Genomic DNA, 14,516 nt, shown 5'->3' with positions numbered 1-14,516 from the left:
ATAATCGGGGAAATGATTTAAGTTAAAGCAATATTAGAGATTATATCATTTACAATATTGCCTTTGCAATATATCATTTACAAACACGTGATAAAATAGATTACTTAATGATACCTGAAATGAGAAGGTAAATACAATTTTAAAACTGGTGATGTCATTCTTATAGATAACAATACTGTTGTGCTCGATCAGTACAAAGGTGAACTCTCTATGATAAATGTACCCGTATGTAAACAAACTCATCATGACTACCTAAGCTTATGGATAGTCATTAATATATAACGGATTACTATGTAACTATCAGTGTTATGAAACTGTGGTGTGAACATTAGAAGCGTTAAGGATGAAACGTTATGTGTTTGTCACAACAGTGCTCCTTTTATGTTTTAAGGAACTAGATGCCAAAACATGTAAAAAGACATCATCATGTTCGTGTGAATGCAGTGGTGGGGCGATGGATCTCAAACCAGGGGCCATACAGGGGACGAAGTAAGTCTATTACAAAGCTTCTGTTTACAATTATGTATGCCAAATCATTAATTAAAAGTCGCAATGTACTTCATCCCGGAAGCTGTAAGCAGGTAAGAATACTCTTAGGTTTCACGCAAAAGTAAGTAAAGAAGGTGTCAGAAAAGTGAAAATATGTACATAAGCATGATAATTAACACTTTGATAAACTATGGACGAAACGTGCATACTGTACAGTAATTTCAGCGTGGTGGCGCGACACCGTAGTAACACACTACCTTGGCGGTCGGTGTTCGATACGCCGATCGGAAGTGAAACGGTATGAAATCAACGGTTTCTTCCTATAGTAAGAACTTTCACGGGCCTCCATCCGGGTCTATAATAGTGAGTAGTATAAATACATGTAGAACATGTTTCTCATTTGCTGTAAAATATACAACGTTTACATTAAATTACCTCTATCAATGCCGGGAAATAGCACAATGCATCATAAGACATGTATTCAGACAATGGTAGTACCGATTGCAGGTTTAGAAAGGAATTTCATGACTTTCGATCAATCGTTTTGCGGTTGTTCTTTTTCTTCAGATTTCAAGACGTTGCTTCAACAGACGGTAGTCTCTACTCATATAATCCCTGTTATAGCTTCGACCAGTCGGATCCATCCCTACCGCCACAGTTTGATAACTGTAAATCCGTTGCGGTAAGTAGATTATCAACTAATCCCTGATAAAGCATGGTACATGGTAGGAGAGAGCGAGGTTTACTGTCACATTTCTCAATATACGTTATTAGATTTATCTGTTTGAAATGGGGAACATATTTTCATAACTTCCCTTATTGATTAACCTTAAACTAGAGTAACTTTTTCAGTTTTTATCAAAATGTTGTCATAAGGCATTATCTTTAATCAATAAACGCAAATACATGTAGTGTAACCACACGATTGCAAAACTCGTTATATCTAACTGTAAATCATTTTGATATGTAGTTATCATTGATACACCTGGTAGTTTCGTTATGATCAATTCACTTCTCATTTTGAGATAGTATTTCTATCTGGATGGGATCTAGATCGACACGAATGATGACGTAATTTAAGAAGAATACGCTTCCAGAACACACGCTCTTATTTTCCTAGCACTATTTGTTTGGTTAATTTTTTGTTCATATTTTGTCTTGTATATATTTCGAGTCAAGGTTTATGGTTTTCATTACACATCGATAGATATGATCATGCTATTTTCCTAATCTCGCAGGCGTGTCAACTTGTCCCAGGCCAGCAAATCCAATTGTATGATATTGGGACCCAGGAAAGTGCATCATTCAGCTACAAGGACGGAGCCTCCTTAGGCCAAGCAAATCTTGGGGAGGTTCTAACTGTAAATTACGTTGCAACAGACAATGCAAGGTACGCAACATAATGATCATCATAGAGGAATATAGTTGTCGATGTTGGGGAAGTCTACAACTTTGTTTCAGTTTGTTATGAAATTGCAAGAAAACATTACGTTTACATCAACCTTAAGTTAATTATGTTTATTTTAGCTTAGGTACCTGATTTGAATTTTTGCAACAATGATAGCTTCAAATTCGCCAGGTTGTCGTTGCTCTCTCGGCGATTGTTCCTATAACATGGAAATATGACGGTAGTCATCATCCTTTGATTTAAGATTTTTAGATGGGTTTGTAACCGTTATGGATGTACCCGATCAAAATATAAACAATACATGCTCTTTTTTACTCAGGACAACCACTGTTATACTTCAATGTGACTCTACTGAAGAATTCCTTCCGGTTGGCGAAATCCCAGATTCAAAGCCACCAGTATACGTATGTGTATTTTATTGAAGAAGAAAACGTATAACCGAATAGTTGTTGATTTGTTTCCATTTCTTTAATTAGTTATTGCATCATATTGGGGCGAAAGGCGATATATCTCACATCACCTTTTTACATTTTAACTCCTATTATTCGTTGACTTTTACGGGTAGAAAAATCGATCTTTCATGACATGCATTCTTGCCATTTCGTTGTTTTAAACCATAGGACGAAACAACGAAATACCGGTATGAGCTACACACCTTATATTGTGTTGCATCTATGAACTATCAGCCTGTTGAGAAATATGTAACCATGCAAAATATAAAGCCTTCTGGGATACATATAAACATGTTAAGGTATAGAGCATGCTGGGATATATGTAAACATGTTAAGGTATAAAGCCTGCTGGGATATATGTAAACATGTTAAAGTATAGAGCATGCTGGGATATGTAAACATGTTAAAGTATAGAGCATGCTGGGATATATATTAACATGTTAAAGTACAATTTTATAAAGCATCCTGGGATATATGATAACATGTTAAAGTATAGAGCATCCTGGGATATATATATATATGTAAACATGTTAAAGTATAAAGCCTGCTGGGATATTTGCTATACTTTACTTATAGTTACATACCCTTATCGATTTAATCTGTAAGTATAGGTATTATTGTGCTTTGTTCTGATAAATTATCATTGTTCTCACAACACATTTCACATACAATTTCTTGGGGAAAGGAATCAATTTTCCAAACTTTTCTCTACTCATCCACCAGATTGAAAGATAAGATACATAACAACACAATTATAATATTAATTTTGTTTTTTTTCCAGGTTTTCGTATATTCCACGCCTAATGCATGTCTCAAGCCTTTAGGATTAAGCGCAGGGAGTGTTTTGATAATTATGTGAGTACTTATAATCTAAATGTTCTCAAAATATGGCCTGTCACTACCCACGAAGGTTTGATTTTAAATGTTTAACACCAGTTTGATCGAATAAGAAATATCGTTATTTTTGATGACTGCATTGCGATATGTTCGATGTTAATTCGTATAGTTGATTGTCTAATTCTAGTCAAGTCTAGTACTAATGTTGTGGACGCGATATCATTTATAGTAAATAAAGATATATCACAGATATCGTTTATAGTAAATCATGGTTTACACGGCGGATATCACAGATATAGTTTATAGTAAATCCTGGTTTACACGGCATATATCACAGATATAGTTTATAGTAAATCATGGTTTACACGGCGGATATCACAGATGTAGTTTATAGTAAATCATGGTTTACACGGCGGATATCACAGATATAGTTTATAGTAAATCATGATTTACATGGCGGATATCGCAGATATAGTTTATAGTAAATCATGGTTTACACGGCGGATATCACAGATATAGTTGATAGTAAATCATGTCTTACACGGCGGATATCACAGATATAGTTTATAGTAAATCATTGTTTACACGGCGGATATCACAGATATAGTTTATAGTAAATCATGGTTTACACGGCGGATATCACAGATATAGTTTATAGTAAATCATGGTTTACACGGCGGATATCACAGATATAGTTTATAGTAAATCATGGTTTACACGGCGGATATCACAGATATAGTTTATAGTAAATCATGGTTTACACGGCGGATATCACAGATATAGTTTATAGTAAATCACGGTTTACACGGCGGATATCACAGATATGGTTTATAGTAAATCACGGTTTACACGGCGGATATCGCAGATATAGTTTATAGTAAATCATGGTTTACACGGCGGATATCACAGATATAGTTTACAGTAAATCATGGTTTACACGGCGGATATCACAGGTATAGTTTATAGTAAATCATGGTTTACACGGCGGATATCACAGATATAGTTTATAGTAAATCATGGTTTACACGGCGGATATCACAGATATAGTTTATAGTAAATCATGGTTTACACGGCGGATATCACAGAAATAGTTTATAGTAAATCATGGTTTACACGGCGGATATCACAGATATAGTTTACAGTAAATCATGGTTTACACGGCGGATATCACAGATATAGTTATAGTAAATCATTGTTTACACGGCGGATATCACAGATGTAGTTTATAGTAAATCATGGTTTACACGGCGGATATCACAGATATAGTTTATACATAATGTAGTAAATCATGGTTTACACGGCGGATATCACAAATGTAGCAGTAGACACATCAATAACTCTTGGAATAATTCTTTTTGAAAAATTTCATCTGATTTTGTATAATGTTTTATAAACATACAAAGATATATAGATATTGAATTTCCTTTTTCAATTCTTTACAGATGCCTTTGTTTTTTAATTGTAAATAACCAATAGATGTGTAAACATTTAAAAAAAAACAAAAAAAAACAGATAACACGTCGTGGTTTCGATACATTTATATAGTTATCGCTGTGAACCACCTGATTCCGTCGCCTTGTCTTAATGGATTATGATGTTTTTCGTTAGCTCTGAAGTCTCTCAAGTCTTTAACAGACGTTTTGGTACAGTAGCTAAGATAGATATATTGTACTTCCTTACAAAAGTCTACATTGCATACCGCAATCTCTCTTAAATGAGAACAGATAATGCAAACTACAACATACTTTCACTTTTTTCAGATTTGTTTGTCTGTTAGCTATATACCTTGTAGGAGGAGTCTTATTTAACAAAATAAAGAAAGGAAATAGCGGGAAGGACCTTATACCTCAACGGCAGCTCTGGGTATCTCTTCCGGGCCTAGTCAAGGTCAGTCAATTTAACACATTTGTCTGCTTATTAAAACATTGTAAGTATGGTCAGTCTAGTTAAAATGAAAATATAGATATAGTGCGTTCATGATGTTAAACCCCCCCCCCCCCCCCCCCCCCCCCCCCCCCCCCCCCCCCCCCTTCTCCAGGAAAAAGGCAAAGCATTTATGAAAACGTTTAGAAATATTAATTATAACATTATGATAATTTTGTTTTCGTGTGTTTATTAAGATTTTTAAGTGAAACGTTTCTTTCAATAACATATTCATTCAAACTTCTTCTCATCAAAAACTACAAGATGCTGACAAATATTCATTATACATAATGTATATGTATGCACGGTATACAAATACAAACTTGTTATTTAGTTGTACGGCAAAATATAGCTCCTATGATAACGAAATGTACATTGCAAAAATGTGCATTTCTCTAATTTTATGATAATAATGATATGCTTATTTGTATAGAATTCTTCACCGTGTCATATATTTGCTAAACATGGTGATTTCCTACTTTTCAACGGAAGTGTACATGCAAAAAAATAGAAAAATAAAAATTGATGTTCATAATAGAAAACGCAATTATTGCTTTTATCATCGTCGGTGTATCTAAAATATACACATTTAATCTAAATATGAATGCTGCCCAGGTGAGGGTGTCTTGGTTTGTATTCCGACAATACTTCTTTGTTCAGAGACAGTGACAAAGGTTGTATTTAATACATCCTTCGATTAAAGTTACAAGTCATGTATTAAAACAACATAATCCTGAGTTTAAATCAATATTATCCCTATTATATTATATAAGTCTGAAGGGAACAACGAAAATGTCTCTTGTGGATGCAACAGATTCTTGTCTTAGTGTTCCTCCTAATAACAGTTGATTATGTCAGATTTGGTGTCGTTTCAATATTCGAAATTGCTTTCCGTTTTAACTTTGTCATGGTGGAATCGGTATTCATTTTATTTAGTATCATTTCAGTTTCTGTTGTCTTTCATAATCTACTTCGTAAGCAGAATATACTTTATTAAAGATAATAGCATTCAATTGGTGCGAAACAGTATGCATAAGTTAAAATAAAAATGAATTAAATATTAATAATAGATGAATAATTTTCCTTGATAATGATTCATTATTTTTTCTGCTTACTGCAGGATGGTGTATTCTTTGTGATCAAGCGAGGACAGTATCACCCACTCAAATAATGCCATCGTTTACAGGATGTATTTTCCGTTGACACCGTTTACAGGATGTATTTTCCGTTGACACCGTTTACTGGATGTATTTTCCGTTGACACCGTTTACAGGATGTATTTTCCGTTGACACCGTTTACTGGATGTATTTTCCGTTGACACCGTTTAATCGGAGAAAATGTACTACTAGTTTACGTTAAAATGTATGTTTAGAAATTGTATTATTTTTGATATTAAAATATTCCTCTTCGCGTATAATTATGGTGTGATATGTCTTGATATAACTCAGCATAACCTGTCCATCATGTTTGTTATAACAAGGGAGGTAACTTGTGAATGACTATTTTCTATATTATTTCCCTTTGACCAAAAGCAGAAGAGAAATGCTTATTGTATGAATAAAATATTTTACATGTTTACTTGGTTTATGATTTGTTATAATAAACTTGTTCAGTGTGGTACCTACGGACGAAGTAATTCCTTAATAAAAAGAAAAACTCGACAACACGTCTGTAGTACTTTCCTCTCATCTTGGAGATTTTTCAGACTCGCCAAGACGCGACGAATGTACTAAAGACGTTTTGTCGAAATTTTCCTTTTTCTTTATAGATATATATATATCTATATAATTTTTATTATTATATTCCTTACTTTAAATAACAAAAGATTAAGATACAATGGAAACCAATATTTATATTACGTAAATTGAATAATGATAAAATTTATTTATAAATGTTAGTCAATATTTGAATAATTCAGTATTTTTAAATAATAACACCAGCCGTAAGAAAGTATCACATTCCGGCATGTCTTAGAGAATTTCAATATTACAATTGTGTGTAAACAAGGTGAAAATAAACAATACTATATAGTATTATAGGAATTAATTATTCTGAAAGAAAACGCACAATCCAGCTAATCCATGTCAATATATTATGAACATTTCGTGGAATCTTCTCATGGACATTTTGTAATGCTTGCCTTCCTGTAATATAAAACCCGTTGCCTTTTTCTACAATAGTCAGTTTTAAAATCAAACACTTAAACAGGCAACAAATTGAAGAGACCTGTGACATTTTCAATTGTATATTGTATATCTATAACACAACCGTTAGCTAAATATTACCATACACTAAAAAGTGTTTTTAATTATTTTCCAATTGAAAGCTGTGACGTAATAGGACCTGTGTGTAATATACCTTGATAATAAATATAACCAAACAATAAAAAAAAAAACAATAAAAAAAAAAAAACGCAACACGGATAATACCGACAGGTGAAAATAAAACGGCAGCGAAAAAGGGCATGATTCAGATTAACATATTGCATTTAATCAAGAACATGGATATTTTGAGACCAGGCGTTCTGAAAGGATGAGCGTCTTCTACTTCATCGACGACACTCGAAATGCTAATGTGGGAAATCCCGATTGATTGAGAACCAGGGTGATGACATCCACACCAAGAGGTATACAAACGAACGGAATTATTTCCCAGTGAGATCATGGTTTCAACCTTTCCTATATTAAAGTTCAACGTCTCGCTATAAGGCTATGATAATACTACTTAAATTATAGGTAATAGTCAAGAATGTATTTCATTAAAAAGTCAGACTTCATAATTATATCAAATAGTATGTGTTAGTTATATCTAATTAACGGATTGTTTGCATCATAAATCCCTATTCCCTTTATGTGCAGGATTTCCTGTCGCCATTGTTCAAGGCTGTAAAATAGATTGTTTATGACATTGTCCAGATTGTAATTAACACATTTTATCTGTCTTTATCAGTGATCTTTTTGTGAGAGAGCACCATAAAGTCGATTTCGGTTTCGCGTTAACTAGTACGAAGAGACAGACACGAATATATCTCAACCCCCGAACACAATCAAACCGCATTTCGCACATAGGGGAAGACCGTCCTAAAGTAAACCTGTTGATGGGACGTTAAACCAATCTTAAACCAAAACCAAACCTAGTGTCCGCACTGCATGAAATAAATTTTCATGTTTAATAAGCCATACAATTACATCGACATAAATATATAGTTTGCGTGTTTTCCAGGTCACCGACATTAGTTTCATCGGATTATTTTGAAGATATTATTCATTATTGATAGCTATCTGTTCCGTTGAACGCTGGATATATTGTGTCTGTCCGCTGGGTTTATTTTCACGTAAATATTAAGTGTCATTTTGAGGAATGTATCCTTGTAGTAGCTGATAGCTACCATAATGAACTATCGCATGCTATGGACAACAACTAAGGAAGAATATCTTGCTAATAGACACAATCACAAGACCACTGGCATCAGGGTTCATGGGAAACACACTTGATCTCCCTAACTGAGAATCAAATCATTATTTGAAGTTATTCGTATACAATTTGGAAATCACGTTATATCAAACATTCAGAAAACTCGAAAAGCTGCTCCAATATGTTTTTGTTAAGAGAGCGGCCTAAGCGGCCATTTTTGATTTTCGGAATTTGTTGCTGTTATTGCTCTATCATCCCTCCCAAGTTTCAGCTGAATAGCACTTAAAAAACGGAACAAAACGGTGACCATGGCGTCCATCCTGGATTTCGGACCCATAAAACAACAGAACTCAGTTGGGAACTTCGCAGGATCATATCACACAAATTATAGCCATTTCCCACCCGTTGAACTTCTGAATATGCGTTATTCAGGAAAACCATAATTCCAAAACCAATTTACAAAATAGCCGCAATGTTAGCAATGTTGGGGTTTTGACGAAGCCGAAACAATTTTTGTCGCCTTTCTTTCTCAAACACCCGCATCGATGTTTAGCTCAATGACAGGAACTTGAAAAGAAGATTAAAACGCGTTTTCGAAGATAACGACCATGGTGGCCACCTAGATTTTTGACCGACAAAATAGCAACAATTGGTCAGGACCATCTCAGAAATATTTCAGGGAATTTGGATTTGAATCTCACAGGTAGAACGTACAGACAGCGGACAGAGCACGATGGCTACAGGTAATCCTGTCATTATGGGTCAGATGAATTATCAGCTATACAGTATTTTAGGTTTTGGTCATATTGTCATATCAACTTTCTCTGTCATATGGAATTTTACATTACTATACACCGTATAGTAATGTCGTATCGATTCAGACTATAAGTAGCCCTCTTGCACCACCATCTAGACGATTCACTCCCGCATACTGCAGATAATGCAATTTTTGTGGACATTAATTTTCGTTCAGTAACTACATACACATAAATGAATATCTTCTTAAAATGAAATATAATCATAACATTTAATATATTAAATGTCAAAAAAAGAATAAAGATATGAATCCAATACAAAGTTTATGTATAACGGGACGAATATTTCATGTTGAGCAGCTTTCTAATGGTTTTTTTCTTCAGTTACATTGAATAACAAGTTCGTGTCGCTTTGGGTTTTTTGTCATATCGCTTCTTGCTCCTCGAGGCGGTTTTTTTTCTCACCATCTCACTTTTTGCATTCCTTATCCACCCTTTTCATTTCCTTTCACCTCGTTTCCACCGATTTCACCCCCTTCCCACCATTTCCACCTTCTTTTTAACCCCATTCCAACCTTTTCACCACCTTTCTACAGTATACACACTATCTCTACCCTTTCAAACCCATTTTCACCCCTATACACCTTTTCAACCCTTCCGTCAATCCTACCATTGCTCACCCTTTCTGCCCTTCCTATCTCCTATCCACCACAAATTCCATCCTTTCCATCTAATTTCCAGTTTTTCCACCTCCTTTCCGCCCTCCGTCTTCCTTTTCCATTTCCATTCCATCGTTTCAACTACCTTTTTACCTTGTCCAACCCCTTTCAATCCCCTTTCCACACTTTCTATTTCTTTTCCAATTTTTCACGTTTTCCATCTTCTTTCCTAACTTTCAGCCCAGCCCCCCCCCCCCCCCCCCCTTCTACCTTTACCATCCTTTCCACCTCCTTCTTACCTCTTTTCTATTCTTTCAACCTCATTCCCATCCCTTTCCATCCTTTCCACCTCCTTCCCATCCGCTTTTTATCCCATTCACCCCCTTTTCTAAGTTCCCCCTTTTAACCCCCTTTCTACACTTTCAATTTCTATTTCGCCTTTCCCCGCTTTCCATTTCCATCTCCTTTCCACCCGTTCGACCCTCTCCTTCTTTACCTATTCCACCTCCATTCCACCTTATCAACATTTCCACTCCACACATTTCTACCTTTTCCACCCCCTTTCCATTTCCACCCCCTTTCCACACTTTACATTTCCTTTCCAACTGTTCACTTTTCACGCTTTCCATTTCCTATCCATCCTTATAACCCCCCCCCCCCCCCCCCCCCCCCCCCCCTCCTCTACCCTATTTTACCCTTCCCACCCCCATTCCACCCTTACATTATGCCTGTTACCTTATTTGTTATACTTTAACATTCAAACTAAGAGGTACATTCCGTAGTTGATGTGCAGTATTCCTATCTATTAATAACGTCGGCATGCTGTCAGGTTTTCAACATTTGAACAAGCAACTTCACCTTTATACCTTGACATATCACATTTAAATGACAGTCTGATTCACAATCTGATAAAGCATATCATACTCTCTATCTCAATTCAGAATGATTCACGAATGCACACATGCATACAGGCATAATGATTGAATATTTCATACAGGTGAACTGAAAATATCACGATGCAAAGCAATGAAATCAGTGGTTTATAGGTATAAGAATATATGCGAGCCAAAAATGAACAGAACAAATGCAATCATATCTAACAACTAAAAATTAGTATAAATTACAAAGACCCAGTCGTTAAACAAAATAAAAACACATTATGCATGCATATCATGTATTAGTGCATTTTGAAAGAACATTAAAATGCATGTATTAGTACATTTTCTTGCTCTTTCTCGTTTGAAAAGTGATACAGATTTTATCAATATATGGATTACAAGATAGCTAAACTAATATTGAGTTAAAGAGGTCTGTTATGGACGGGCTTGTTTTTATTACAATTATTATCATTTTTTGTTAAAATGGAATATGTTTTACACATTAAACAAACTATCGATGAATAAAACACTCATAGTATTGATATAATGAAATAAAAATATTCTGATAACTGGCTTGGTAGATTAATATATTTTCCCTAATAATCTCTACTTTTCTAGTTATGACTGCTTAGCTCAGTGTTTCCATTCCTTTCTATTTATCCGAGAATGAATTTATTTGTTTTACAAGGATACTACACTATTGTCATGTCATTTTCTTTTTTATCGGGGAATATTAAGCTTAATTTGGGACATACACATGGTATCTCATTATTTAAACTTAATTTTCCCTTATACACGTAGATGTATTTTTATCAGGTTAGTTTAAACTTTATTTTATTATTGTAAATTGCAATAGCACATTTTACAAAATACTTCGTAAATCCGTCTGCTTGTGTTTATAGAATAAGTTTAGATAATGAAACATAATATATATATATATAATGGTTCCTTTGGGCTTCAGTACATAACATCTTGTATTCTCTTCTGAAGAATACGGGCTATCTTTAATACTACAGTCAAGACGAACTTTACCTTCGTACGCTTTGCCTTGTGGAACGTTATGATCACGATAATATAATTTTTCTAATATGTTCAATGCAGATGCAACTGTGATTTTTCACAGGCTGTATTTACAAATATAATAAAACCTGTCATAAATGACCTTCCAAGGAAGGCAATGAAAAGGTCACACATGACAGGTGGTCTCTTAAACTAGGTTCAGGTAACTGGTATAGTAGATAACAATGTGAGGGGAAATATGGTCATGTATGTGAGTCTGTTAATCATGTGGTCACTACGGCAGGTTTGTATATTAAATAGATGCACCTTCAAATCATCAAATCATAAACGTACTAGTTGGAAAATATTTTGATTTATCTTAAGATTTACAATAAGTACTGAAATAAGAAAAAAAAACTGCTGTCCCTTTGAAAATAAAATTCGTGTATTAACCACCAACAATAAGGCTATGACAAACATCTCATCTTTCTCCAGCGAATCATTTTACTAAACATATGGGCCAATCTGTTCAAAAGGTGATTAAGCTAATAACAACTTTTTTTAAATTTTTTTTTATATTTGTTTTATTTTTTAAGACATTTTTAATACATAAGTATATAAGAACCACACACACACACACAAACACACATCAATTCCAATTGGTATGGTTTGCCTGTCATCACAATCATAATCGTATCATACTAATCATCATCATCATAATCATCATCATCATCATATTCATCACCATCATAACCTCATCATCATCATAGTAATAGCTAAGTAATAACAACTTAACAGCAATTCAAAAATCCCAATAAAATACTTTGTGGTAAAATTAACTTGACAACCTTCTCTTCGTATCTGACAATTTTTTTTTAGATTAAAATTAAAAATCCCAATAAAATACTTTGTGGTAAAATTAACTTGACAACCTTCTCTTTGTATCTGACAATTTTTTTTAAATGCATACGTATAGGTTTTGAAGTTTACGGGAAATGAGATTTTTACTGATTAGGTGATTAAGCCAATCAACTTTTGAACAAGATGTCGTAAATGTAAAATATAGAAAATAAGATAAAATATATTAAAAGAAGCAATTTAATAAGCACCCAAAAGCAACAGTGTCTTTATATATATTCTATTAGTATTTGTCATCATTTTGGTGTAATTTGTTGAACATTATTGTATATTATCATATATTACCTATCTCAGAATGTGTCATGTATGTGGCAACCAAACCAAAACATCAGCACTTGAGAATACTGTAAAGCTGTTAAATTTCACAGGGCTAATATTTCCCGGTTGTCCCGGTCAGAACTTGTTTCAAATTTAGAGGAACACCGCATCTTTACAAACGTTCTGCAGTTAACACGTCTACACATTTTGTGTGTGCATGATAAACATATTTTTTTCACGCTGTATCTAATTACTACGCATATAGTGCGATTCGTTCCCGCGCTAATATAAATAATTACACGGTATTCAATGCAAAGCTTTGTTCTATTATTAAAACTTATTTACGGATTTATATTATAGTATAACCGTGTGTAGAGTTGATTATTCATTTATTATTCAATATAGATAACATTATACATTTAAGCAACGCAATTATGTCTAAATTTTATGTACTAAAACAACAGATATATAATGATGGAATCCTTTGATATCAATAGTACAAGATATATTTTAAATTATAAGAGTGTGGTATTTTTTTCTTATCCTCATTCTATACTTTACAATGAGAAACCCAAAGTTCATATACATAAGGTTGTATAGTTCTGGTTTTGACATATTTTATTTGTAAAGTATGAACATAACTGTTTAATGAATACTTATATTTATCGAACTAAAAGATATACATTACAAAGAAATACGGATAGACTTTTAAAGGTCACCCTGAATAGCCGGAACAATAGTGTGCTGCGGGAGAAAAAAAAAACCCCTTTGTGTTAACAATATACATTCTGCATTATACTATGAGAGTTGGGAACATAATTAAAGGGATCTGATTGTAGTTATTAAAGTAGTGAATAGCTCGGTTACAACAAAATGTAAATAGATGCCGGAAAATTGGTTTGTTTATTAAAATAAGAATCTAAGCAAAAACTTGGTTTTTATGATTTTAACAAATTAGAAATTTTCGAAAATACTGACAGAGAAACCTTGTTTCGATAAATATTTTTCAAATCAATTGATTTCGTACATTTCTGTTTGTAAACCATATTGGTTTTATTATTTTTTTATTCAATTATATTTATTGTCGCATTTACCTGTATAGTTTCATTTTTGTTAACCCAGATAGATGTGAAAAAAATGTTTAAAAAGATAGCAAACAAACATGTACGAAAAAATAAGAAAATAATTATTGATGCCGTTTTTCCCTGTTATCAATTAGGAACAACTAATAACATACACATTTTGAAAATAACAAATCATAATCCAAATCTTCGTACTCCTCTCTGCTGTTGCAATTTATTATCTTCAAAGTGAAACGAAACCTGTATTGAGAGCTGTTGGTGACATAATACGACATTAATAGACATTTCGAGTCAAATTCTCCGGAGACCCGTATTTTCTTCCTTCAAACAAATTTCGTTTAATTACGCCAAGGCTTGGCTGTTGATGTCCCCCTCCCTACGCATCCTTCTTTGCCTAGCCGTTTGATGTAATTACTTATGTGACTAGTGGCGTAGCAGGCCGA

General features: G+C 33.8%; 1 protein-coding gene across 1 annotated transcript; it reads left to right on the top strand.

Moving 5' to 3' along the window:
* The first annotated feature begins 226 nt into the window (after nt 1–226).
* Nucleotides 227–6,688, top strand: LOC117344335. The gene is made up of 7 exons (XM_033907066.1): nt 227–489; nt 1,057–1,171; nt 1,728–1,879; nt 2,217–2,301; nt 3,131–3,204; nt 4,947–5,073; nt 6,230–6,688. Exons 1-7 carry the CDS (start codon nt 344–346, stop codon nt 6,278–6,280), a joined length of 750 nt encoding a protein of 249 aa, XP_033762957.1. The 5' UTR covers nt 227–343; the 3' UTR covers nt 6,281–6,688.
* Nucleotides 6,689–14,516: the final 7,828 nt, after the last annotated feature.

This window comes from Pecten maximus, chromosome 15 (genome assembly GCF_902652985.1).
Source record: "Pecten maximus chromosome 15, xPecMax1.1, whole genome shotgun sequence".
Taxonomy (NCBI): Eukaryota; Metazoa; Mollusca; class Bivalvia; order Pectinida; family Pectinidae; genus Pecten; species Pecten maximus.
Note: the sequence above shows the minus strand (reverse complement) of the source record. Positions and strands in the feature narration are given on the sequence as shown.

Excerpts from the sequence above, each read along its gene's own strand:
- LOC117344335 (XM_033907066.1), top strand. The coding sequence starts at position 344 with ATGAAACGTTATGTGTTTGTCACAACAGTGCTCCTTTTATGTTTTAAG. Across the intron at positions 1,172-1,727 it reads ATAACTGTAAATCCGTTGCG|GCGTGTCAACTTGTCCCAGG; the intron begins GTAAGTAGATTA and ends CTAATCTCGCAG. Across the intron at positions 5,074-6,229 it reads CTCTTCCGGGCCTAGTCAAG|GATGGTGTATTCTTTGTGAT; the intron begins GTCAGTCAATTT and ends TGCTTACTGCAG.